Consider the following 26,023-nt stretch of genomic DNA (forward strand, 5'->3'; position numbering starts at 1 on the left):
GGGGGGTGCTGCTTGGTAACTGCTCCAGTATCAGAGGGAATTTGTGCTGACTCCTCTGGAGAGGTGCGGGGATAGGAGTGATTGATTGACCGAGGTGCTCGGCGGTAAAAATCGATGTTGTGTTTGGACCGGTAATTTTGTTTCTCTCAGTATTTCTCACTTGAGTGTAACTGTGATCCTTTGGCTGTCATTCTCACGCCTCCTCTCACCTGACAGAATCCATCGAAGCGGCAGGAGAGACGCGCTTTACAAAGAGAACCTGCTGCTGCGAGGCTGCACCATCCGCAACACGGAGGAGGCCGTGGGAATTGTCATCTATGCAGGTCGGCCCCCGAAATGACACCTCGGCTGCCACGCAGCTGATCCCACCTCTGACTAACCCGCCGTGTAACTCTGCAGGTCACGAGACCAAAGCCATGCTGAACAACAACGGTCCACGTTACAAGCGCAGTAAACTGGAGAGGCAGATGAATGTAGACGTGTTCTGGTGCGTCATCATCCTGCTGGTCATGTGCCTGTTTGCTGCTGTTGGTATGTAAACAGCTGTTTGGAAGTTTAAGGCGACCTATTGTGTTCATTTCCAGCTGCTTGGTATCTCCTCAGGAGTGGTGCAGCTTTGTATCATCCACACCTCAAAATTCTCCTTATTTGTGTATATAAATAAATATTAAAATAAGATATTTTAAAAATGCATACAGGGAAAATGAGAAGAACTGTCAGAATCTTTTGGTTCTAATAACAGAAATCTGCTCTTTCCTTAAAAGATAAATGAATTTGTTTAATCTGGATTTGCTACTTAGCGTCACACCTGGGAAAACATATTTTGTCGTGACTTTGTCGTAGTCGATCTTTAATGAAAACCCTTCGTACGGTAGCCCTGAGAGGTCAAACAAACTGCAACTTAAGAAAACACCAGCAAATTTTTAAAAAATGCTGTAAAATGTCACAAAACACAGCGGAAAAGTTTCTGTGGAGACATTAAAGTGTTTGCATTAGCCATTTACTGTTAGCTTGTCACTTGTGCAGCTGCTCCGTCACGTTTCACCTCCCCAAAAACGTTTCCGTTTTGTTTTGTGAGTTTTTTGTTTTTCTTTGTGTGCTTTTGCTGCGTTATTCTATTTGTGGTTGTTTTTGATCTTTCATGGCCACCGTACCTTCACCTGTGTTAAACAAGGAATAACAAAACTCTTACACAGAGCTTCCTCTGCTTCTCTCTCCTGTCCTTCCACTGTTTGCATGAGCTGACCTTGTGCTGTTGCTGTTGCAGGTCACGGGCTGTGGATGTTTCAGTATGGAGATAACAGACCCGTGTTTGACGTTCTTAGCCCAGAGGGGACCAACTTATCGCCCATCATGTCAGCCATTTATCTCTTCCTCACCATGATCATCGTCTTTCAGGTACTAAAAAGAAAGCAGCTTAAAGAAGCAAAGGCACAGATAAAGATATAAAGGCAATATCACGGACTGTGGAATGTTTTATTCTGCTGTACATCGTGGCAGTATTTCAGCCTCCCTCTGCGTGTGACCTCTAGATCTTTTTCTCTGTTTGTTTGGAAAAGCAAAGATGAAAAATGTGTTGCTTCGAGCAGCAAGACAGTCTCTTTAATCTGAGCTCAAAAGGAGAGAAAGTGAGACCCAACAGTTATTGATCTGGTTGTGTTTTTTTTAGGCAAAAAGTTTCAGGGAAAATGTCGGCGTGTCCCGTGTCACAGCAGCAGCAGACGAGCCGCCCCGGTGTCGGCCTTTCAAAATAAACGAGAAATCGCAGAGGGCAGTTCTTTGGTCTCGCTGTGCAAATAGTAACAGTAATGCCAGAAAAATGATACACTCTGAAATAAACACATGACTGTTGAGCAGCACGAGGACTGTGTGCAGACGTCGCTGCCTTCCCCAAAGCTATGACTCATTTCTCCGGAACTACTTTCCATAAGCGTTGCCTGGAAATGTTCCACTCTGGATTACACCAACATTTTTTAAACAATCCAGCATATGCCCAGTGTACTTAAAAAATCACTTGTTTAGCATTTTGGAACTAAGAAGCAATAATTCTTTTAATTATGATGTTTTGGTTTGGGGGTTGTTGTTTTTTTGTCAGATATAGCCCCACAGAAATCCCAGATGAACTCTTTCCTCTTATTTCAGGCATCTATCTGTTCCTATTCATCCATTTTTAACTTGTTAACTGTTTTAGATATATCTAGCCACCATGTGTAGCCAGTGTAAGCATTGTAATATGTGCAATATGTAATGAGTTGCAAGAGGAAAGTTATAGAATGATACAAAAATGAGCCACCAAATGACGAAATATAGCACTTATATTTTATTAGATGTTGGTGATGATGATCTTACTGGTTATGGTCATGGAGGGAGTTGTCCTATTGGTTGACTTCCACATTAAGAAGGTGTGACTGGGCCTTCCTGTCCTCTCGTTTCCGTGCTTTTTATTACCGTAGTTACTACTGACCATGTAGTCATAGCACTGCTGAACCCAAACCCTTTCATTCGCTGCTAAATCGTCCCGGTTACGACTGCTTGAGAACCTCTGTGACTTCTCAGTGGACACAGCGAGCCAATGAGAAGAAAGCTCGCCTTCTGTCTGTACTTCACTCATTCCAGTAACCTGTGAACTGGGATGGATTGTGAGACGGATGAGCTATGACGTGTTTGACGTACTGGTTTTATCCCGAACTTGTGAACTGAGCAGTTTGAGCTGTGTGAGGTCACAGACACTAAAAAATAAATATCTGTAAAATATTCGGTTAATGCGACATCTGCTGCCACCCTCATGCTTCCTCCCCAGCCTCTGGCCTCAGGCTTTCCATGTGTGATCATTTAAAATTTGCTTTAAATTAGTATTACCGGTACTAATTAATGTACTTAATATTTGACTGTTCAAGATTTTCTTTTTGGGTTTTCCAATAATTGAATCTCTTTTTTACAAGATTTATTTAATTATTTATATGAATTGATTTTTTTTAGCTGCAGTTTACTTTTTTCTGTCTCTACTGTTCATCCATTTAACTTCATAACTGACTTTTCTTGTTGCATTTAGCTACGTATTGCACCAGCACATCCCTGCAATTTCAGTGTATCCTTTCTTTTCATATTTTCAACCCTTTAACCATTTGAGGTTTATTTGAGTCGATCTATTTGATCTCTTTTACCTGTTTTATTTTTAAGCTTCGCTTTTAACTTACATTGGGTTTTTTTGGGTTGTTTTTTTCTTTTGGGGGGGGGGGGGGGGTCCCTCATTAACGCATTTAAACTTTTTTACATCTTTAGCTATTTGTTCTTCTGCATCTTCACTCTTTATTTGATTTGATTTCACGTTCAGACGTTCACACCATCTTTCCATCAGTTTCCAGGATGACAGCCTGCTCTGCCTCTCTCCTCTCCTAGGTCCTGATACCCATCTCCCTTTTTGTGTCAATTGAAATTGTCAAGATCTGCCAAGTGTACTTCATCCATCAAGATATGGATCTGTACGACGAGGAGACAGACTCCCACCTGCAGTGCAGAGCACTTAATATCACAGAGGATCTGGGCCAGATGCAGTATATCTTCTCTGACAAGACAGGCACGCTGACGGAAAATAAGATGGTGTTCCGGCGCTGCACTGTGGCAGGGGTGGAGTATTCCCATGATGCCAACGGTGAGACGACCAGCCAACCCTCTCACACGCTCCCTTAAAGAAACAGTAAGCGGTCATCATCTTCTAAGTCACCACTAACGGTGTGTGTTTGTTTTTCAGCTCGAAGACTTGCCATGTACCAGGAAATGGACTCAGAGGAGGAAGAGTGCATGTCTCACGGTGGCACCCTCCCCAGGCGGGACAGCGTGACCAGTCACCAGAGCGCCCGCGTGGTGCTGCGGTCCCAGAGTACCAAGTCCCACCGCAGGACAGGCAGCAGGGCCGAGGCCAAGAGAGCCAGCATCCTGTCCAAGCACACGGCCTTCAGCAGCCCCATGGTGGGTCCTCATTACTGCTCTACAATCCTCATCCTGCATCCTTTACCCTAACAAACCTCCGTCTGTTCTGCAGGAGAAAGACATCACCCCCGACCCCAAGCTCCTGGACAAAGTCAATGACTGCAGCAGTCAGATGGACTTCATGCGCTTCCACAGCCAGCCTATGTCCCAGCTGCCCTCTGACCTCTCAGACATCATCGATTTTTTCATCGCTCTCACAATCTGCAACACGGTGGTCGTGTCCTCCCCCAACCAGCCAAGACACAAGGTAACACTCACCTGTTCAGGTCAGAAACATCAGTTTGGTCAAACCTCTGTCAGGTCAGAGAGGGATTGTTTGTGGACTGGGCCGCACAATGATGTTACCTCAACTTCATTCCACACCTCCTGATTTCTTCTCTTTTGACTTTCGTGTGTGTGTGTGTGTGTGTGTGTGTGTGTGTGTGTAAGAGAGAGAGACTTGCAGGTGAAGCAAGCCTCCCCTTTAATTCCTCTAATAGGTGCATGTGTGCAGCTGGTAAAGACACTAAGCTCATAATAAAGTGTTGACAGCGTGTCAGTGCCTGACTTGCTGCAGTCATCAGAAAGCATCTTAGCTTTTTATCGGGGCAAGTGTCGGCTCTGGGAAATTATTTATATAAAATCTGTTTTGGTTTTTTTGGACTATGAAGCCTAAAAAAGACAGAAGAGTTACAGGCCCTTGGTGTGCAAAGGGGTCGGTTCAGATTTCATAAGTACAGGAGGTAGATGAGATAGAAAAGTCTAAAGCCTAAATATATTTTCTGTTAAGAACAATTTTTTTTTTCTCTTAAGCGACTCTGAGCGTCAGTATCTCAGGATCTATCATAGTGTGAGAAAACTGCACCGATTTAACGTCTGTGACATTGAAGAGCATTGGTACCCTGCATGCTTATTTTTTTCTGAGAATTCACTGGGGAAAACCTAAAGTGCATTGTGGGTAAATGTTTAGGGCTCATGGTGGGATAGTTGCCATTATTCCATCTTCATCGAAATAAGTTTTTGTAGAACAAGTCAGGTTCTTGGCAGGGGCAACAGGAAAGGTTTTATAGGCATGAATTAAAAAGGAAGCATTAGATTGTATATGTTCAAAATGGCAGGATATTATAATAGTCCAAATCCATGATTCGGTTCATTGCTTAAGCAGCTCCCTATGACTTATTAGAATAAACACCAGAGCGCATGACAGTTTCATGTGTCACCACATGCACATTACTGGGCTGTTGTTCAGCCTCTTTTTGCACGCCTTCTGTTTACACCAGCACGACATGTGCACAGCTAACCATCACACCACAGACTCGTCTCTGCAAAGTGACGTGAAGTCTCCTCTGTCAGTGATGTAAGGAGGGTAATCTGCAGTGGCAGCAGATCAGTGTTTGGAGTTTTTCCATATCTGGGATTGTGATTTACAAAGTATTAGGGCTGTTCGATATAACGATATATATCGGATGACGATATAAAAACGTCTATCGTTTCATTTTATGCTATCGTTTGTTTCATGGTGTCGCAAAATAAGCTGTTTATGGCAATATTTTTCCATCGTTTTGATGGTCACTGTAGTGGCTATATTAATTTCTTAAAGTTCTCTCTTTCTCTTACATTTAATATAACCACACTACGGAGGGACAAGCGCCTGTTTTTTATGCGTTGTTGTTAGCAACAACGACGGTAACAGCATCGCGTGTCTGCTTGTTCCCTTTCAGTCGATTCACTCGGTACAACACATAAGTATGGGATATCACGCCCTCGCGTGTCCTGGCTGAAGAAACCTTTATTCACGCCTTTACGGCAGATGACGTGTGATGACACGCGCAAGGCCCCGCCCGCACATATAGCCGCTGCCATCACCGTCATCCCTCAGTTCTTACGCTCTTCACCTCGCTGAGAACACCTCTGCTAAGTTGGGCTAGCTAGCTACTGCTAGTTAGCTCCGTTGTCTGCCAACTTGAACCTAGCTTAACTGCCCCTGTTGGTGTTAGCCTCCACCGCCCAGCTGGTGCGTAGGCTGCCCGCGGAGCGCTATTTTCAAGTTTTTCTTGTGCAGCGTTTCGCTTTGCGTTTTGGGAATGGACTCCAAACCGAAGCGAGCAAAGCAGAAATCTTCTGTTCGCCCCTGTCCTCAGGGATGTGGTTTCTCTTTGCACGACAGCGACCAGCACGATGCCTGCCCTGTCTGCCTGGGGATCGTCCACGCTAGGAGAGCGTTGACGGAGCCCGAAGCTTGTGCGTTTTGTCGCCAGCTCCGACGCTCGACCCTGGAAAGACGGGTGACGTTTGTGGAAAGAGTGCTGGGACGCTCGGCTGTCGCACGGCATGACCCTCTTCTTTCCGAGTCTGGAGCCCCGGCTTCGTCCGAGTCCGAAGACGAAAATTTTCAGGTCGATGTCCCCGCGATTAGCTGGGCTGACCACATGGAATACGTTGACGGGTTAGCCGATGACGGACCGGAACCATGCAGGAGCGCTGACGGGCTTCAGCCTGGGTTGAAGCCCGCCAGCGCTCCCCAGGAAGACGATGACGTGCTGGACATCGGCCTGGACATCCATGGTTTGTCGGAGGATGAGCAGGAGAGCTCATTGTCGACCCAATATGCCGCCGCTGCTGCGCCGGTCGGCCACGATGACACCTCTCTTTTCTCCCTGTTTCGCCGTGCCGCTGAGAAGCTGCAGGTGGACTGGCCCTCTCCTCCACCAGCTCGGAAGCCGTCGCGGTTTGCGGGTTTTTTCCTTCCACCGGAGCCCGCAACGGCCAAAAACTGCCTCCCCATGTTCCCAGACTTTCTCTGCGAGCTAACAGCGTCATGGGACAAACCTCTGTCTACCCGCGTCACTGTGCCCGGCTATGGACAGTACATGGAATTGGACGGCGCCGAGGGAGCTGGTTTAGCTAACCCACCCCCTATGGAGCCGTCTCTGGCTGCTTATCTGGCCCCGTCCCATAACCATGGTGTCGGTGGCCCCGCAACTCTGCCGTCCAAGCACTGCAGATTCTCGGCCTCGCAGCTGGAGAAGATTTATCGGGCTCAGGCCGGCACCGCTCGAGCCATGAGCTCCGTCACCATGCTCCAGACGTACCAAGCAATGTGCCTGGCGGAGCTTGGATCGCTGGTTCCGGAGGACAGCCCGCTGTCACCTCTTCTTAACGAGGTTAGAGTCACCACGGATTACATCCTCCGTGCGTCTCGCTGTGCAGCGCTCTCCCTGGGCAGAGGGATGGCTTCGACAGTGGTGGCGCAGAGGCACCTGTGGCTGACCCTCTCCGACGTCCCTGATAGAGACAGAGCTGTGTATCTGGACGCACCAGTGTCTGCGGCTGGGTTATTCGGACATTCACTTGAAGCCATTCAGGCTAGATTCGATCTGAGGAAGAAGCAGACGGAAGCTCTGCGCGACATCATCCCCAGACGCCAGCCCCAGCCCAAGCCCACTGCTAGCTCTCACAGGCCCGCCGCTCCTCTGACAGCTGGCAAGAGACCGGCGCCCACTGCTGGAGTGGGAGGGCCGCCGGCGAGAGCACGTACTCCGGCCCGAGCTCCACGCCAGTCGGCCTGGGGCAAAGGCCCTCCCCCGGGCCCCCGACGGGACCCGACGCCCAGGAGGAAGAAGCCTCAGCCCTCCTAGCTGTGATTGCGAGTGGGGAAGGGATCCGGCAGCAGGGAGACGCTGCTCTTACCCCTCTGTTGCCGCACAAGAGGTGCCGCTTAAGTTCTGTTCAGGTTGTCAGCCCCAGAAGGCGCTGCACTTCCCTATCGCGGTCTCCCAAGCACATAACCCCTGCACACGGTTCAGATGTGTTGAATGTTCAAGCGACCACATCGAGTGTTCCCGCTGTTTTTCATTGTTATGCCCCGGAAAAGGTGCACCCAACAAAATGTATAAATGTACATGTTCCCATGTTGCAATCAATAAAGAGTGTTGTTTACTCTCAAACAATCTCAAATGCTCAACCTGCAGGCGAAATGAGCCAGGTCAGGCAGGGGATGCAGTCCCCTGCAGACACACTGGGGGGCGACGGCGCCCCGCCGTCAGTGCTGCAGGCCAGCCGGCTGGCTGCTCACTTCCCTCAGTGGCGCGCTTGCGCCCCCTCTCCGTGGGTGCTGCAAACCGTTGCCATGGGTTACCGGTTGCAGTTCCGGGTCAAGCTGCCTCGTTTCCAAAGAGTCGTGAACACGATTGTCAACCCCGAGGCAGCCTTGGTACTCAGAGAGGAAATACAGGCGCTATTACAGAAGAGAGCAATACGGGTGGTCCCCGCTTCGGAGACGGACAAAGGTTGGTACAGCCGTTATTTTGTCATTCCGAAGAAAGGGGGAGGGTTTCGTCCCATCCTCGACCTGCGAGTCTTGAACACGTACCTGCGAACGTACAGGTTCAAGATGCTAACACTCAGACAGCTCCTGAGTGCAGTCGGCCCGGGAGATTGGTTTGCGACAATCGATCTAACAGATGCTTATTTTCATGTCGCTATACACCCGAAACACAGGCAGTTTCTGAGGTTTGCATTCGAGGGCGTAGCCTACGAATACCTAGTGCTGCCGTTCGGGCTGTCGCTCGCTCCCCGCACCTTTACGAAATGTGCCGAGGCAGCGCTAGCGCCCCTCAGGAAGAGGGGCATCCGCATCTTGGCCTACCTGGACGACTGGGCTCTCGTGGCTTGCTCCAGAGAACAGGCGGAGACGCAGCTGTCGCGGGTTCTGTCACACATTCAGACACTGGGGTTCTCTGTGAACTTTCAGAAGAGCTCGCTAATCCCAGGTCAACAGATCGCTTTTCTCGGTCTGGAAATATGCTCTCTTTCCAGCCGCGCACGGTTGTCAGAGCACAGAGTGGCCGCGTTTCATCGCTGCCTCGCTCAATTTCAGCTGGGACGCAGACTGCGTTTCCAGACGATATTGCGCTTGTTGGGCATGATGGCATCTATGATCGCCGTAGTGCCGCTTGGGCTGTTGAAAATGAGAGCGTTTCAACGCTGGACTCTCTCTCACCGTTTGTGTGCTTCGCGTCACCTCCGGAGGAGGCTGCCGGTGACTGCGTCTTGCATGCTAGCTCTCCGTCCTTGGAGGGAGCCCGGGCTACTGCACCAGGGCTCTCGGATTGGGAGGGTGTTGTTTCGCAAGGTGGTGTCCACAGATGCTTCCCTAAGTGGGTGGGGAGCGCTGTGCGAGGGTGCGTCAGTGAGAGGGATCTGGTCCGCGGCTCAGCGCCAGCTGCACATCAACCACTTAGAGCTGTTAGCAGTGTTCTTAGCTCTAAAGCGTTTCCGTCCAGTCCTGCAGGGCCAGCATGTCTTAGTCAGGACGGACAATTCAACAGTGGTGTCTTATATAAACAGGCAGGGAGGAACACGCTCTCTTCCCCTGTTGCAGCTGTCTCGCTCTCTGCTGTTATGGTGCAGTGTTCATTTTCTGACTCTAAGAGCCACCCATGTCCCGGGCCACCTGAACCTGGGGCCGGACCTTCTCTCCAGGGGGGGTCCTCTGGTGAGAGAATGGAGGTTACACCCTTCAATAGTGGCTCAGATTTGGGATCTATTTGGCGAGGCGCAAATAGATCTTTTTGCTTCCAGGGTGAATGCTCACTGCCCCCTGTACTTCTCCATAATCGACCACGATGCACCCTTGGGCTTGGACGCGCTAGCGCACCAATGGCCAGACGTGCTCCTGTATGCATTTCCCCCAGTGGAAATGATATCTCCAATTCTGGAGAGGGTGCGTCGGCATTCCCTCTCTCTGATCCTGGTGGCCCCTTGGTGGCCCGCGAAGTCGTGGTATGCAGAAATAATCAGCCTGCTTGCAGCAAGTCCTTGGCAGCTTCCTCTCCGCAGGGATCTCCTCTCTCAGGCGGGGGGGGAAGTGTTTCATCCGCGCCCGGATCTGTGGCACCTTCATGCTTACCTGCTGAGAGGTTAAACTTGGTTGCTAAGGGTCTGCCACCTAGTGTGGTAGCGACGATTCAGAGCGCCAGGGCCTCGTCTACTAGAGGCTTGTACGCTTACAAATGGCGAGCCTTCGAGCGATGGTGCCAGGACCGCCACACTCTCCCATTTCAGTGCTCTATTGTGGATGTTTTAACATTCCTGCAGGAGCTGTTGGATAAAGGCCTTTCGTTTTCGACGATCAAGGTTTATTTAGCGGCTATATCTGCTTGTCATATCGGTTTTGACGGGGTGACACCAGGTGCGCATCCCCTCGCCGTGCGTTTTCTGAAAGGGGTTCGCCGGCTGAGGCCCGTGCTTAAGTCCAGTGTCCCGGCTTGGGACTTGTCTTTGGTGCTGGAGGCCCTTTGTGGCCCTCCGTTTGAACCCGTTGAGTCGGTAGATATGAAACTTCTTTCGTATAAGACCGCATTACTTCTCGCTTTGGCCTCGGCGAAGCGAGTGGGGGACCTTCATGCGCTGTCTGTGCATCCTGCCTGCACACAGTTTTCTCCTGATGGCCGCAAGGTCGTATTGCGTCCGAATGCCGCCTATCTTCCCAAGGTCATGCCTGCATCTTATAGTTCAATGGAGTTTGAGTTGCTGAGCTTTTGCTCCCCTCCTTTTGAATCTGAGGAGCAGAGGAGGGTGCATTCTCTTTGTCCGGTGCGTGCGCTACGCACCTACATTGAGCGCACTCGGGATGTGCGTTTGTGTGACCAGTTGTTTGTCTGCTTCGCTAATCCGAATAGGGGTAGAGCTCTGTCCAGACAGAGGCTGTCCCACTGGATTGTAGAAGCTATCTCGCTGGCATACAGCACCGGAGGTTTTGCGTTGCCCCACGGGGTGGGAGCTCATTCCACCAGGGGGATGGCGACCTCATGGGCTCTTTTTAGAGGGGTGCCTGTGGCTGATATTTGTGCAGCGGCTAATTGGGCGTCGCCGCACACTTTTGTGCGGTTTTATCGGTTGGACGTTACAGCCCCTTCGGTGGCTCATGCTGTCCTTTCTGCTGGGTCTACCACTCACTAAGGATGTGGTGGTCCCGTTCCGGTTCGGTGGCTGCTCTGCGGGGCGTGTATATAGGTCCCATACTTATGTGTTGTACCGAGTGAATCGACTGAAAGGGAACGATTAGTTATGTCTATAACTTCTGTTCCCTGAAGGAGAGGAACGAGGTACAACACAGGGTGGCCCCACTGAGCAGTTGGCTCGGTGAAGAGCGGCTATCGAACTGAGGGATGACGGTGATGGCAGCGGCTATATGTGCGGGCGGGGCCTTGCGCGTGTCATCACACGTCATCTGCCGTAAAGGCGTGAATAAAGGTTTCTTCAGCCAGGACACGCGAGGGCGTGATATCCCATACTTATGTGTTGTACCTCGTTCCTCTCCTTCAGGGAACAGAAGTTATAGACATAACTAATCGTTTATGTTCCACATAAACCTTTCACAATAAAGCTCAAGATCCTGTTGAGACTTTTCAAAATAAACTTTTCAAAATAATCTGCTCTTTCACGTGAAAGAGCAGATTATTTACGGATGAGAATTAAAAAAGAGCCGGCAGGTGCTAAAAAATAAACATTAGACTCAAACGTTAGAACAGGCCTTTCCCCGCAGCACGCCGTGTAATAAATACTCATAAAGAAAACGGCGGCCGTTACAACTTATGTCTAAAAATGTATCGTTTCATGCATCGGTTGAAACACTCGACTCCAGCTACACGACGCGCAGCTGGAAACACTTCACACAAGTCGAGCTGCACGAGATTCACAGAATTTACAGAAAATGTTACATTTTTGTGATTTATATCGTTATTGGACGATTCTTATTCTTATATCGGGATATGAGAGTTTGGTCATGTCGCACAGCCCTACAAAGTATCATTAAGAATTCATACATAACTGGTTTGGTTCACAGTTGCACTGATGGTTAGTGGACATGTAGTTTGAGGTCACAATCATATAATGCTCCAAATCATTAGTTCCCATGGAGACACTTTACTTTCTTTGATGGTTCCTTGTAATCTATATAACTATTAAATGTACAGACTGGAGGTATTATAAGTAGTATTGGTGGAAAACATTTAATTGAAAAACAATAATAGACAGAGTATAAGAGCATTCTGGATCTCAGAGCCCATCGACCTGCTCAGAAAATTATGGGGTTGCACAATCATTAGTGGTTTAAAGCATGGGTCTGCTGTGTGTTGCTGTCTGTAGAAGTAGATTTATTTTTGACTTCTTTACAGTGAAATAAGTACAGATCCTGTGCTTAAAAAATACTAACGAGCCTGTTTTGAAAATGTAAGAAGTAGAAAGCACAGATATGTATTTAAGCGAGGAGTAAAGTAAAATAAAACGTTGTCAGAATTCTGCCTAGGTTTAGTAAAGTATTTGTACTTTGTTACCTCCCACCTGTGGTTGCAGGTGACCTCGTTCTCATACAGCTCACACTCATGAGGTGAACTTCAGGTTTTTCACAAATCCTTTGTGATCCAAAGAAGATTCATATCTTAAAGCTGTGTCTGTATCAGTGGAGAAAAATGCAACTGAAGTCCTTCCAGCACGCTAACAAACGAGCTTTGTGTTTTGTGTTTATGTTTTTTTGATCCATGTGGGAGTAGTTTCCACCTTTTGAGCGAAAGCTGCATGTTACGAGTTTAAAAAAAACGTTCCAGATCTGACGCTGAAAGTGTGCGCTTGCACGTAGCTTTCACTACTTTTTCTGTTAGCGTATCCGCGTTTTGTTTCTGGGCCTGGGTGTGGTCCTCCTGTCAGGAGGCGATATCCTCTCCTCGCCTCACGCGGCGTGCACTGGCTCACAATGGATCCCGACTGTCAGAGCACAAATCTGCTCGATGAAACTGTACACGGTGGCACACCGTTTATGTATGTCTGTGTTTCTCTTTGGAGGTCATCTGATAAGATGCACGTCTGCACAGAAGCGCTGACTTTTCTTTCGGTTTTTATCGGTTGTTTTGCTGTCCCGTGTTCCAGAGCAATTGTTCACATTTTTATTATGATGCCCTTGTGCGTAGCTGGGCCACTGAATGATTTATTCTTGTATATATATGTGAGAACTGTGGTTCCCGCTGCCAGGAGACCTTAAAGTGAGTCGCTTTTTCTTCTGTTGTACTGCGGCACCTTGGGATGAATGATTGGCCGAAGGATTATGGCCAGGAGAAGCTTTTTCATCAGAGATAAAGTCCTCTGTAGTACCAGAGCTTTTCAAACATTTCTAAGGACTAAAACGATGTAGAACATCCATCTTATGAGCTTCTTAACCTTAAGAAATATTCCCCCAAAAGCAGCACCTGAATTCACTCGGAAGTCAACTTCTTATTCATTTCATCCATTTGAGCATCTTTCTTAGTAATGCCATATGCTGCAGTAGTCATAGAGCCAGAGGCCAGTGGCTAAATTCATCGTTATTTACGTTAATATCAAGTATTTTAACCTCAGGATCTCTTTTAACCAAGTACCAGTCTCCCCTGCAGAAAGCTGCAGTTCCTCCAACGTCCATCGGAGGCTCCAGAAATGAGTCAGTCCCTCTGGATTGCCACATTAACATCTCTGACTTTGCAACACAAATGGGTTGAAGCCTTTAGCTGTTCACTCCAACAACAGTGGTTGATGTGACGGTGGCTACATCCATCTTTTATTTACAGTCTGTGATCTACACCGATTCCCACCCAGTGACAGAATCTCGCCTCAGAGCCCGATTTGGATTATTTACGCAGTGCTGCGTAAGTCGTTTTAACTTGCTGGCCTTTTTCTTAAATCCACTTATGCACAAAATCGATTTTTATATTTGACCTTTTTAGGTATTTTGTACTGGCTGATGAGCATAAATGATTTTTTTTTTTTTGACACAACTATTTAACAATCTATAGAAAGAGCACTTGGCTTTTATCGCTGTTTTTTACTGTGTTGGTTCTTTTTATGGAAGAATCTGTCCCAATGTCTGTTTAAGTGAGAGAAACACTGTTGTGTCACATTCTCTGCGTCAGACTCTTATTGCCCTAAAATGAGCCTGATGGGTTGTCTCGTGTCTTTTATCACTTTCAGTGGTCTGTGTTAGATTTAAGAGCACCTGGAGAAAAAAATGAAGATGGAATCAGGGTCTGTTCTCTCTTGGATTATAAAAACATTATTTTATGCCTACACTTTCTGCTCCTGCAGGTCAGGATGAGGTTCGAGCTAAAGTCTCCAGTGAAGACCATCGAGGACTTCATCAAACGCTTCACCCCCAGCCGACTGACCTCCGGCTCCAACAGCAGCAGCTCCTCCAGTCTCATCACCAACCGATCCTCCAATAAGGGCTGCTCCAGCCTGCTGTCCTCGCCCTCGGCAGAGAGCACGCTCACCAAGCTGCACGAGGAGCAGCCCTCGGGAGGTTTGGAGCAGGCTTTTAGCCCCATCCCGCCATCCTACGATGGAAAAACCTCCTGGAACCTCGACGAAGGAGAGCTGCGCTACGAGGCAGAGTCGCCCGACGAGGCCGCTCTGGTCTACGCTGCCCGGGCCTACAAGTGCTCCCTGGTCGGACGCCTCCCCGACCAGGTGATCGTGGAGCTGCCTCACCTGGGGAAGCTGAGCTTCGAGCTGCTGCACACACTTGGCTTTGACTCCACCAGGAAACGCATGTCTGTGGTGGTTCGACACCCTCTGACTGATCAGATCACCGTCTACACTAAAGGAGCAGACTCTGTCATCATGGATCTCATCAAACCCCCCGACACAGGTAGGAAAACACTTGTTTGGGAAATCTCTGCAGACCGTTGTGACCAGTGAGATTTTTTTTTTTTAAATGTTAATGGGGATAATAAGCAACGGCACTGCTTTGGCTTGTGATCATGATGTGGTTTGGAGTGCTATGTGAAAGATGAAGCATTGTTTAGTGAAATTACAGTTTCATTATAGCATGAGATATCAGACATGGAGATCAGCCTCAAAACACAGCATTTAATCTTTGCAGCTGATTCTGTGGTCCACTGAAACTGCAAACATAACAAATTTCTCCCAAAAGAATTATTGACTGAGGGAACTGATTAACAGATGACTTTCAAAAAGCAGGCATTTCCTCTAAATCAGGGATGTGAAACTCATTTTATGTCATTGATTGACCAAACTGGTGAAAGTGCCAGTCGCAGTTTGACATTTTGCTAAACATTTAACAGTTTTTCTACATAAGAAAGACGTTCTGCAGTAGCAACTGAAAGAAATCTGTCAGGATGACTCTTTGGGCTTTAAATTGTAAGACATAAATGTTTAAAATTACAGTAAAAAGCTCCAGTAGCCCAGACTGAGTTTTTAACTGTTAAATAAATATATTAAAACAAAAACATATAAATTTCTATCATAGTTGGTGGAAAAACAGGACATTTTCTGTCATTTCATTGTTTCCCTTTTACTTCAGTGTAGTATAAATGAGCATGGGGGAGGTCTTCATCAGTAGAAAAGTTGTCAAAGTCTTAAACATTTGCCCTCCTTCACATTTTTCACACCTGTCCTGCGGGCCGGTTTGGAGTCTTTGCTGGGCTGATTCTGGCCCCAGGCCTAGTTTGTGACACTTCCGCTCTAAAGCTGGCTTTTGACATTTCTTTATACTTTTCTGCTTCGTTATGCAAATCAGTTTCTGTCATTAAAGGTGAAGTGAGGCTTTAGCTCGATTGACTGCAGGTAGGGCTGTTCAATATAATGATATATATGGATGACGATAGAAAAACGTCTATCGTTTCATTTTACGCTATCGTTTGTTTCGTGGTGTCGCAAAATAAACTGTTTACGGCAATATTTTTTTCATCGTTTTGATGGTCACTGTAGTGGCTATATTAATTTCTTAAAGTTCTCTCTTTCTCTTATATTTAATATAACCACACTACAGACAGACAAGCGCCTGTTTTTATCCATTGTCCTTAGCAACAACAACGGTAACAGCATCGCGTGTCCACTTGTTTATGTTCCACCTAAACCTTTCACAATAAAGCTCAAGATCCTGTTCAGACTTTTCAAAATAAACGAAATCACGTGAAAGAGCAGATTGTTTACGGATGAGAAGTAAAAAAAGAGCCGCCAGGTGCTAAAAAATATACCTTGGACTCAAACGTTAGAACAGGCTTTTCCCCGCAGCACGCCGTGTAATAAATACTCACAAAGAAAGCGGCGGCCTTTACAACTTATGTCTTAAAATGTATCGTTTCATGCATCGGTTAAAACACTCGACTCCAGCTACGTGACGCGCAGCTGGAAACACTTCACGCAAGTCGAGCTGCACGAGAGTCACAGAATTTACAGAAAATGTTACATTTTTGTGATTTATATCGTTATCAGACGATAGATGTCTTATATCGGGATATGAGGGGTGGCTGTAGCTCAGGTGGCAGAGCAGGTCAGCCACTAATCAGAAGGTCGGTGGTTTGATCCCAGGCTGCCTCCTGGCTGCATGCCAAATATCCTTGGGCAAGATACTAACCCCGTATTTGCCTACTGGTGGTGGTCAGAGGGCCCGGTGGCGCCAGTGTCCGGCAGCCTCGCCTCTGTCAGTGCGCCCCAGGGCAGCTGTGGCTACAATGTAGCTTGCCATCGCCAGTGTGTGAATGTGTGTGTGAATGGGTGAATGACTGAATATAGTGTGAAGCGCTTTGGGGTCCTTAGGGACTAGGAAAGCGCTATACAAATGCAGGCCATTTACCATGAGATTTTGGTCATATCGTACAGCCCTAACTGCAGGTTGACTCTAGAAGTAGCTGTGTGTAGTCAAGAGACCGCTATAAGGCGAGACTCTGCTGTGATCTAGAAGAAATTAACACCACGAGTTAGGACTGTTTGCTTTTGTTGTGTCTATGTATATGTTGAAAGTGCATGTATGTCATGTGACTACAGTGGTTAAAGTATCCACACTTTACCTGCTTCACATTTTGTCCAACGTGGACAGACACATGTGGAAACGGGACAACAGTGTTATTTTGTTTTTTCTTATATAGTAACTTTGAATCCCTTTTGGAATAAGGCTGTAACGTGACAGAACAAGTGAACACTGTAAACTGTCTGTAATTGTTGTAGAGTCTTTATGCTACAATATGAAACGCATTGAGATGACAGACTTCATGAATTGGTGCTTTATATCTGATCGTCTATTTCAGGTTTGAGTGGTTCATTGTATACAGTCTGTGGAGGTCTGTGGTCTTGGTCTTTATAAACACTCGAGGTTTCACTGATACTTCCCCAAACCCTCATGCTTTCTACTCAGGTGAAAGGATAAGGTCACATGTTATATAAGGACTTTTATTTTTAGAGCTGCTGAACTCAGAGCCTGCCTTGACTAGGGTCTTAAAAAAGAAAACTTCCCTGTGTTTTTTTTTTTTTCCTTTTTTTCCTTGTTCCATATTCTACAGCTTCTTTTATGTCCTAAAGGCAAAGGTGTAGCAGGGTCTTACTATTCCAGTCACACAAAGACCTACACAGACCTGTACCAGACATCTGTCCAGGGGTGCTTAGCAAAGACTGTTTCAACCCACAGGAACACGTGACACAACACGCAGTGTGGAGGTCTGCAGCCTGGGATTACGTCACCTTTTTTAATGATATTATTGCTTTAGAATAGTTTAGAAAATTCCCATGACAGTGTCAAAGAGTTAACAGGTTAACATCTTTATTCCACATCTTAGAGAAATCTATAAAGAACTGGAAACTGTTTACTGACTCAAATAATAATAATAATAATAATGGATTGGATTTATATAGCGCTTTTCAAGGCACCCAAAGCGCTTTACAATGCCACTATTCATTCACTCTCGCATTCATACACTGGTGGAGGCAGCTACAGTTGTAGCCACAGCTGCCCTGGGGCAGACTGACAGAAGCGAGGCTGCCATTTCGTGCCATCGGCCCCTCTGGCCAACACCAGTAGGCGGTAGGGTAAAGTGTCTTGCCCAAGGACACAACGACCAGGACAGAGAGCCCAGGGATCGAACCGGCGACCTTCCGGTTACAGATACGCTTCCCAACCCACTGAGCCAAATTTAACCTTTCTTAAAATTCACCGTAGTTTCTTGGATATTAGTTATTTGTTGGGAAAATATTTTATTGTTATCTCTAGGGCTGTTCGATATAACGATATGTATCGGATGACGATATAAAAACGTCTATCGTTTCATTTTACGCTATCGTTTGTTTCGTGGTGTCGCAAAATAAACTGTTTACGGCAATATTTTTTTATTGTTTTGATGGTGACTGTAGTGGCTATATTCATTTCTTAAAGTTCTCTCTTTCTCTTATATTTAATATAACCACACTACGGACAAGCGCCTGTTTTTATGTGTTGTGGTTAGCAACAACGACGGTAACAGCATCGTGTGTCCGCTTGTTTATTTTCCACATAAACCTTTCACAATAAAGCTCAAGATCCTGTTGAGACTTTTCAAAATAAACTGAATCACATGAAAGAGTATGCAGAGAATTTACGGATGAGAAGTAAAAAAGAGCCGCCAGGTGCTAAAAAATAAACCTTAGACTCAAACGTTAGAACAGGCTTTTCCCCGCAGCACGCTGTGTAATAAATACTCACAAATAAAACGGCGGCGGTTAAAACTTATGTCTAAAAATGTATAGTTTCATGCATCGGTTAAAACACTCGACTCCAGGTACATGACGCGCAGCTGGAAACACTTCCCGCAAGTCGAGCTGCCCGAGATTCACAGAATTTTCAGAAAATGTTACATTTTTGTGATTTATATCGTTATTGAGACGATAGAATTCTTATATCGGGATATGAGATTTTGGTCCTATCGCACAGCCCTAGTTATCTCCAGTTATCGCATTTACATACAGAGTTTTCAAACTGTTTGACGTTTGTCTTTCTTTAAACTCTGTTTATCAGTTCCGGTTTTCTTGTTTGATTAACTTTCCTTACCATAATCCAGTCTGAATCCAGATCTCTGCTGGCATCTCCGTAATTGTGATATTTTGGAGCAAAGAAATCCTCTTCCCATTCAAATGTTTTGAATCCAGATAAAAAACTGGATAATGTTAGCAGATCTTTTACGATTCTGTAATTCCATTTACTTTTTGCACAACCGGATTTCAGGATTTGGTCCTATCAGATTGGATTAATCCTGCCAGATTATATTTCAGCAACTGGGCCCTGAGATTTACTAAAGCATTAAAACCTGCAGTTCCTCCAACATCCACCAGAGGCTTCAGAAAGGACCCACATTTTAAAACATCCAACTTTACAGTAGAAATAAACATGTTTTTATTCGGCCACAAAAAAATGTGTCCCTCTTTTATAAAAACAGACAGATACATTCATCTTTATACTGGAGTGAGGTAGTCACTGGGTGTGGCTGCTTTGATTGGCAGACTGCTGGCTGGCTGCTAGGATTCATCTTTGGTGCAACTCTCTCACAGATGATGTGAAAGGCAGAGAAAAACACATACAAAAATGCAATCATTTCATTCCACTTATTATAATTCGCTAATATTTTAGAGTCATAATAGTCCTTGACATTAACTGGTTCACACAGAATTTCCACATCTGGACACAGATGGCATCGACTTCTCACAAAGATGAAAAACAAAATGAAAAATGTTATAATGAGCCCCTAAATACACTGAGTCTACTATGTGTGGGAAGCACGAGTAGTAAGTGAATAGATCGAGTCGTAACTGTGTCAGTAGATGTTGGCATATCGTGGACTGCGTGTGTATCCTGCAACAGTGTTTACCACACTTTATACAAGCTTTCCTATTACGGCACAATTCCTTCACCGCATCATTTGCTCAGAAGTGTAAAAGTGCTCTGAAGTGCTTTTGTTTTCATGGACTGAATCAGCCGGTGCAGCAAACTGTCTTGGATCCCCTTCAGTAAGAGCATGCTGTCACGTTGTGCGAGTAATACATTTCTTTCACGTGCCTGCTTAGTGGCTCCCTCATGTTCATTAAAGGCATCTCAACACGGCTGCGTAAAAATGGCTCTCCAGCTGAAATGATCCTCCTACGCCGAATGAGGACTTGTTAACTGCAGCAGACAAATGGAGATGAGCCCACCCCCCAAACCTCGTTTTGGCATGTTTTCTTGCTGACATGTAATCTTATCCTTTGGAGAATTCTGAATTACAGTATGATTAATTGTATTGATTTTCCATCGTGCATCCCGTGCTGAGTCCTGCACACAGTGCTGGGTGCACAAGTTTTTCCGCTTACTTAAAATTCAGTTGCTCACAAAAACAGATCATACAGCCTAGTGTCCCAGTTGAGCAGCTTTAATGACCAGGGTTGCGTGTGTTTTCGTGCACACTTTGGTTCCCCATTGGGCAAAAGCAGCCAATTAGAGCTCAGCAGGCACCGGGCCTTCTCATAACCCAGAATGTCCATAATAGCTCCATTCAGGGGATGAGGGAGTTGTTCAGTGTCATTCTAATAACAGGACACGTGGAGGTGACAGACTGTAGACCTTTGGAGATGAAAGTGTGCCTGCAGACTCCTGTTTAGTAGTTGCACTGTGAAACTACATTTATTATTTATTCACACAATAAATAATTCATTTCAGCAATAAAAAAGGGCGTGTCAATCCCTGTCAGTAGGTCCCAGATTTGGATCTGAAAACAGCTGAAATCGAGGAAACTGTAAAGTTAAAATAAACAAATTGGTGTGGTGTCTGCAGTAAAGCAGGTATATTGGACTCTCGTGGTGAAAACGAGGCAGAGTCACTGTCAATTTAATAGTTGGTGTACGTTCCAGCCTTCGCCTGTAGTCGTGCAAGGTTGTGTTTCGTTTTTAGGGTGGCAGTCGTAGAGATAAAGAGCTTGGAGTACAGTCAAAAGGAGTCCGTTGAGGTGATTGTGGGTTCATGTAAGGATGCTGCTCAGAAGCCTCCCTTTTTTCAGGCACTCCCAACTGGAGGAGACACAGAGGTAGATCCGTATCCCATTGGGTAGATTATATCTCATCTGGGCTGGGAATGTCTCAGTGTCTTCCAGGAGGAACTGGAAACTGTTGCTGAGGAGAGAGACATCAAGAAAAGCAGCTTAGTTTTCTGCCAACGTGGCCCAACTTCAGAAAAGCGGACGATAACGGATGTTCAGTCAACTAACTTGCAGACATTTAGATGATCACCTGTCACCTCACTGGTCTACACTCATGCGGTAGCCCAGAAACATCGATTTGTTTATAATATATTATATATAGAACTAATCAAAACTAATCAAGCATCAGGAAGGCCATCAGGCATAAAATCTCTGCCAGTTCAAACATGTGGATCCATCCGCTGTAGAAATGAGGGCGCAGCCAAAAGTACTTTTATCCGATAGCCACACTAGCCGTCTGTTTAGGGGTCATTAAGGTAGCAGCTAGCAACTGTGGCTAATAATTAAATGATGACATTAAATTGGGAGCGAGGCTGCAAACGCTGTGATTCCTGCCCATCTGTAACAGTGTAATAGAAATTGTTAATTTAACAGTTGTTTGTTTCCAAAGTCACAAATAATTTTGCATTAGTAACTTTGATCAGACTACATCAGACAGATTGAAATGCATATATATATATTTGCACTACCTTTTAGATTCTGAAAGTATTTGTTTCATAGAGATCTAATAGTTTTGTTAAAGTATATATTTTACAGTATCGATCTATGGCGTTGGTATCTGACAGAAAACAGCCTGTTTGTGTTTACAGTGGTCGGAGATGAGGTGAGCATTAAAATCATGTTGTCAGGCTTGACACAGCCGGGCTTCTTGTTGCAACCATATATGGTGCTATTTAAGGCACTTCAGCTTTGGCTTTACTCTTCAAAAGCAGCTCTGTCTATCTTTTATATACAGTCTGTGACACGAACTGTATATAAAAGACAGGGGAAAAATGCACCTCAGTTTTCTGACTGGAAACCGAAACATGATGTGAATTTCCACCTGTGTCTGGGAGCTTGTCTGCTCCCAGCAGCTGTTCATCAGAAAAGCAGAACTCACGCTGTGTTTTTGCTTTAGTTTTTTTCCTCCACAGCCAAAGAGAAAATAGACTGTTGGTGTAATTATAACTTCTTCATAACACAACTCGCTTTTAGCGGTGAATAAAAGCACTTAGTTTCGATTATTTCCTGACTTTCCGAGCTGGAACTGTTCGATCGCTGCCAGTTTTGTGCTAATTTGTTCCTTTCAGTAAAAATAATTTTGCGTGGCGGTGCATGTGAGGCTGTGCCTGCCAAGCTGTTGTGTTATTAGTGAGATTTCATGGCTGGCAATCAGAGTGTTGGCTGGTGCATCTGTGTCAGGAGACCCATAAGGCCAATCTGTTTGTGCGCCGCTCCCCTGCCAGAAAGATGGCCGAGGTGTTGCCAGAGAGGCGCTCCAGCAAGACGCTTTGAAACATCTTAGATAACTTCGAATGTTCAGTCGTTTTTAAATCATTTGGGCAGAAAATTGAAATAGATTAATTATATTTGCGAACGCCATAACCCAGATGCCGCTTAGTGAGCAATATGATGGCTTTACGTTGAGGTGTAGCATGCATGGTTAATTTAGGTGTGAGGACAGATGGCTTCTTGGATGAAGTCTTTTGTAATTTGGAACTAAAATGCTGAACCACTCATGCAAATTCCCCCAAAGCGAGAAAATCCCATCTCCGTTTATTTCTGTCCTTTTCTGTTTTTTAAGGAAACTCCAAAGGGAAACGTCAGAAAAAGATTGTCTGCAGGACCCAGCACTACCTGAATCTGTACGCTGCAGATGGACTTCGCACGCTGTGCATAGCAAAAAAGGTATGCAAGCACGGATCTGTAAACCTGAACAACTGCCCTCCATCATTAAACTGCTTTAAAAGGGGGACGGAGGTGGTGTGTCTCAGTGGCTTCTTGACAGGATGTGTTTGCAGCCCGGCGCAGATGATCACATGGACCAGCCCTTCCACAAGTGACATTCTTCGTGACTCAGCTGCAATCTGTGCCACTTTCCCAGGCTGTTAATTTATGCTCTCACAAGCTGGGCTCATTATATTCCTGCCTGTGCAGCGCCATCACCAAAGCAAAGCGATAAAACACCTTGTCAAGGTCTCACATTCTGTTATGGAGGATCCTGACACATGACTGTGTGTGTGTGTGTGTGTGTGTGTGTGTGTGTGTGTGTGTGTAAGAGAGAGAGACTTGCAGGTGAAGCAAGCCTCCCCTTTAATTCCTCTAATAGGTGCATGTGTGCAGCTGGTAAAGACACTAAGCTCATAATAAAGTGTTGACAGCGTGTCAGTGCCTGACTTGCTGCAGTCATCAGAAAGCATCTTAGCTTTTATCGGGGCAAGTGTCGGCTCTGGGAAATTATTTATATAAAATCTGTTTTGGTTTTTTTGGACTATGAAGCCTAAAAAAGACAGAAGAGTTACAGGCCCTTGGTGTGCAAAGGGGTCGGTTCAGATTTCATAAGTACAGGAGGTAGATGAGATAGAAAAGTCTAAAGCCTAAATATATTTTCTGTTAAGAACAATTTTTTTTTCTCTTAAGCGACTCTGAGCGTCAGTATCTCAGGATCGATCATAGTGTGAGAAAACTGCACCGATTTAACGTCTGTGACATTGAAGAGCATTGGTACCCTGCATGCTTATTTTTTTCTGAGAATTCACTGGGGAAAACCTAAAGTGCATTGTGGGTAAATGTTTAGGGCTCATGGTGGGATAGTTGCCATTATTCCATCTTCATCGAAATAAGTTTTTGTAGAACAAGTCAGGTTCTTGGCAGGGGCAACAGGAAAGGTTTTATAGGCATGAATTAAAAAGGAAGCATTAGATTGTATATGTTCAAAATGGCAGGATATTATAATAGTCCAAATCCATGATTCGGTTCATTGCTTAAGCAGCTCCCTATGACTTATTAGAATAAACACCAGAGCGCATGACAGTTTCATGTGTCACCACATGCACATTACTGGGCTGTTGTTCAGCCTCTTTTTGCACGCCTTCTGTTTACACCAGCACGACATGTGCACAGCTAACCATCACACCACAGACTCGTCTCTGCAAAGTGACGTGAAGTCTCCTCTGTCAGTGATGTAAGGAGGGTAATCTGCAGTGGCAGCAGATCAGCGTTTGGAGTTTTTCCATATCTGGGATTGTGATTTACAAAGTATTAGGGCTGTTCGATATAACGATATATATCGGATGACGATATAAAAACGTCTATCGTTTCATTTTATGCTATCGTTTGTTTCGTGGTGTCGCAAAATAAGCTGTTTATGGCAATATTTTTCCATCGTTTTGATGGTCACTGTAGTGGCTATATTAATTTCTTAAAGTTCTCTCTTTCTCTTACATTTAATATAACCACTGTGCCGTTACGGGTGCATGTCTGATGCAAGGGCGTGAACACCTTTCTCATATCACCACTCTGAAGACCGATGGGCGTTGTCAACAGGTTTACTGACATTCAAAAGGGTAAAACTAAAAACAAGACAATGATTCCTGCCCATCTGTAACAGTGTAATAGAAATTGTTAATTCAACAGTTGTTTGTTTCCAAAGTCACAAATAATTTTGCATTAGTAACTTTGATCAGACTACATCAGACAGATTGAAATGCATATATATATTTGCACTACCTTTTAGATTCTGAAAGTATTTGTTTCATAGAGATCTAATAGATCCTGACACATGACTGTGTGTGTGTGTGTGTGTGTGTGTGTGTGTGTGTGTGTGTGTGTGTGTGTGTGTGTGTGTGTGTAAACATTTTGTGTTTGTGTGTCAGATTCTGAGCAAAGAGGAGTACGCCTGCTGGCTGCAGCGGCACTTGGCGGCTGAGACGGCCATTCAGGGAAGGGAGGAGCTGCTCTTTGAGTCGGCCCTGCAGTTGGAGACGAACCTCCATCTTCTGGGTAGCTCTCAGTTACAGCTGAAACTGTTATTACGAATGTAATTACTCTAATGTTGGAGAGTTTGTCACAGACTTGCCTTCTCCTTCAGGAGCGACGGGCATTGAGGATCGGCTGCAGGACGGCGTGCCTGAAACTATAGCTTCCCTGCGGAAGGCGGGCCTACAGATATGGGTGCTGACGGGGGACAAACAGGAAACTGCTGTGAACATCGCGTACGCGTGCAAGCTGCTGGACCCCGAGGAGGAGCTCCTGACACTGAACGCTGACTCTCAGGTGAGCAGTAGCACCAGCCAGGTTTTAATAAACTCTGGTTTCCTAAACGTGGAGCGCTTTCACACCTGCACGCTGTAATTGGATTCTTGCTCATTTCCCCCTTGGTACCATTTGTTTTGGCACATGTGACTTCCTTGGTCACAAATAAACTCTGCAGCCACCGACTGCAAAGTGTACGCTATAGTCTTGAGCTAATCAAACGGCAGCAGATTCCTGTGTGAACAGTGGTGGTCTAAACAATCAGTGTGCCACCCAAGATTAGAAAGGTGAAAACGGAAAAAGTGGCTGCAATCAGCAACGCCAAATCACAACAACAGTCGCCTCAAGGCGCTTTATATTGTAAGGTAGACCCAACAATCATATGACCCCCAATGACCAATCACTTTGGCGACAGTGGGAAGGAAAAACTCCTTTTTAACAGGAAGAAACCTCCAGCAGAACCAGGCGGCTATGTGCCGCGACCAGTTGGGGTGAGAAGAGGAAACTCCTCTGTCATGTGAGCATCTCAAGCTCCTGCAGTGATGAGTCACTGAAATGCCGGTAAAGACCGACCCCGGTCGTCTTTGCCTAACAACGTTTCAGAGGACGGAGTCTCAAGCCATTTGGATTCTTATTCACAGTCTAAATGTTTTTCTACAAAAGTGATCGGCTGCCTGAAGAGAATAACTGATTGCACAACTTACTGCATTCATTTTGCATTGCTCAAGAACATCGCCTGTGAAATTGCCAGCAAATAATTAGATTTATTATCAGATTTAATTCATTTATCCCAAAAATTGCAAATTGTGTCTTGCAGCATCCAAACACTGAACATAAGATTTAACAAAACAGCATAAATAAAGTATAATTACAGAGAAAAAAAAGAGCTCAATAGGTAACAAGCTGAGTGTACTGTTGTGGAATAAAGTTGGCTCATAAAGCAAACTAAAACTTGCTGAATGCATTAAAATATCTGCTCTAAACCCGACCGACCCGAGGACAGGCAGGAGATCTTTATTTTA

At 45.6% G+C, this 26,023-nt stretch overlaps 1 protein-coding gene across 1 annotated transcript in view; it reads left to right on the forward strand.

The window, feature by feature from the left end:
* The window catches only part of atp10a (ATPase phospholipid transporting 10A), a 51,879-nt gene that overhangs the window by 11,904 nt on the left and 13,952 nt on the right, over window positions 1-26,023 (forward strand). Inside the window, exons 4-13 of the mRNA XM_086281570.1 lie at window positions 217-323; window positions 400-531; window positions 1,268-1,398; window positions 3,400-3,652; window positions 3,752-3,969; window positions 4,043-4,237; window positions 14,083-14,644; window positions 22,552-22,655; window positions 24,623-24,749; window positions 24,838-25,022. Coding sequence (XP_086137696.1) covers window positions 217-323; window positions 400-531; window positions 1,268-1,398; window positions 3,400-3,652; window positions 3,752-3,969; window positions 4,043-4,237; window positions 14,083-14,644; window positions 22,552-22,655; window positions 24,623-24,749; window positions 24,838-25,022 — 2,014 coding nt within the window. The remainder of the gene's footprint in view (window positions 1-216; window positions 324-399; window positions 532-1,267; window positions 1,399-3,399; window positions 3,653-3,751; window positions 3,970-4,042; window positions 4,238-14,082; window positions 14,645-22,551; window positions 22,656-24,622; window positions 24,750-24,837; window positions 25,023-26,023) is intronic.

The sequence above is a fragment of the Aulonocara sp. 'chitande type north' Nkhata Bay genome, linkage group LG23, assembly GCF_057382095.1.
Source record: "Aulonocara sp. 'chitande type north' Nkhata Bay isolate Kocher_YH1m ecotype deep benthic linkage group LG23, A_spYH_male_GT1.1, whole genome shotgun sequence".
Classification (NCBI taxonomy): domain Eukaryota; kingdom Metazoa; phylum Chordata; class Actinopteri; order Cichliformes; family Cichlidae; genus Aulonocara; species Aulonocara sp. 'chitande type north' Nkhata Bay.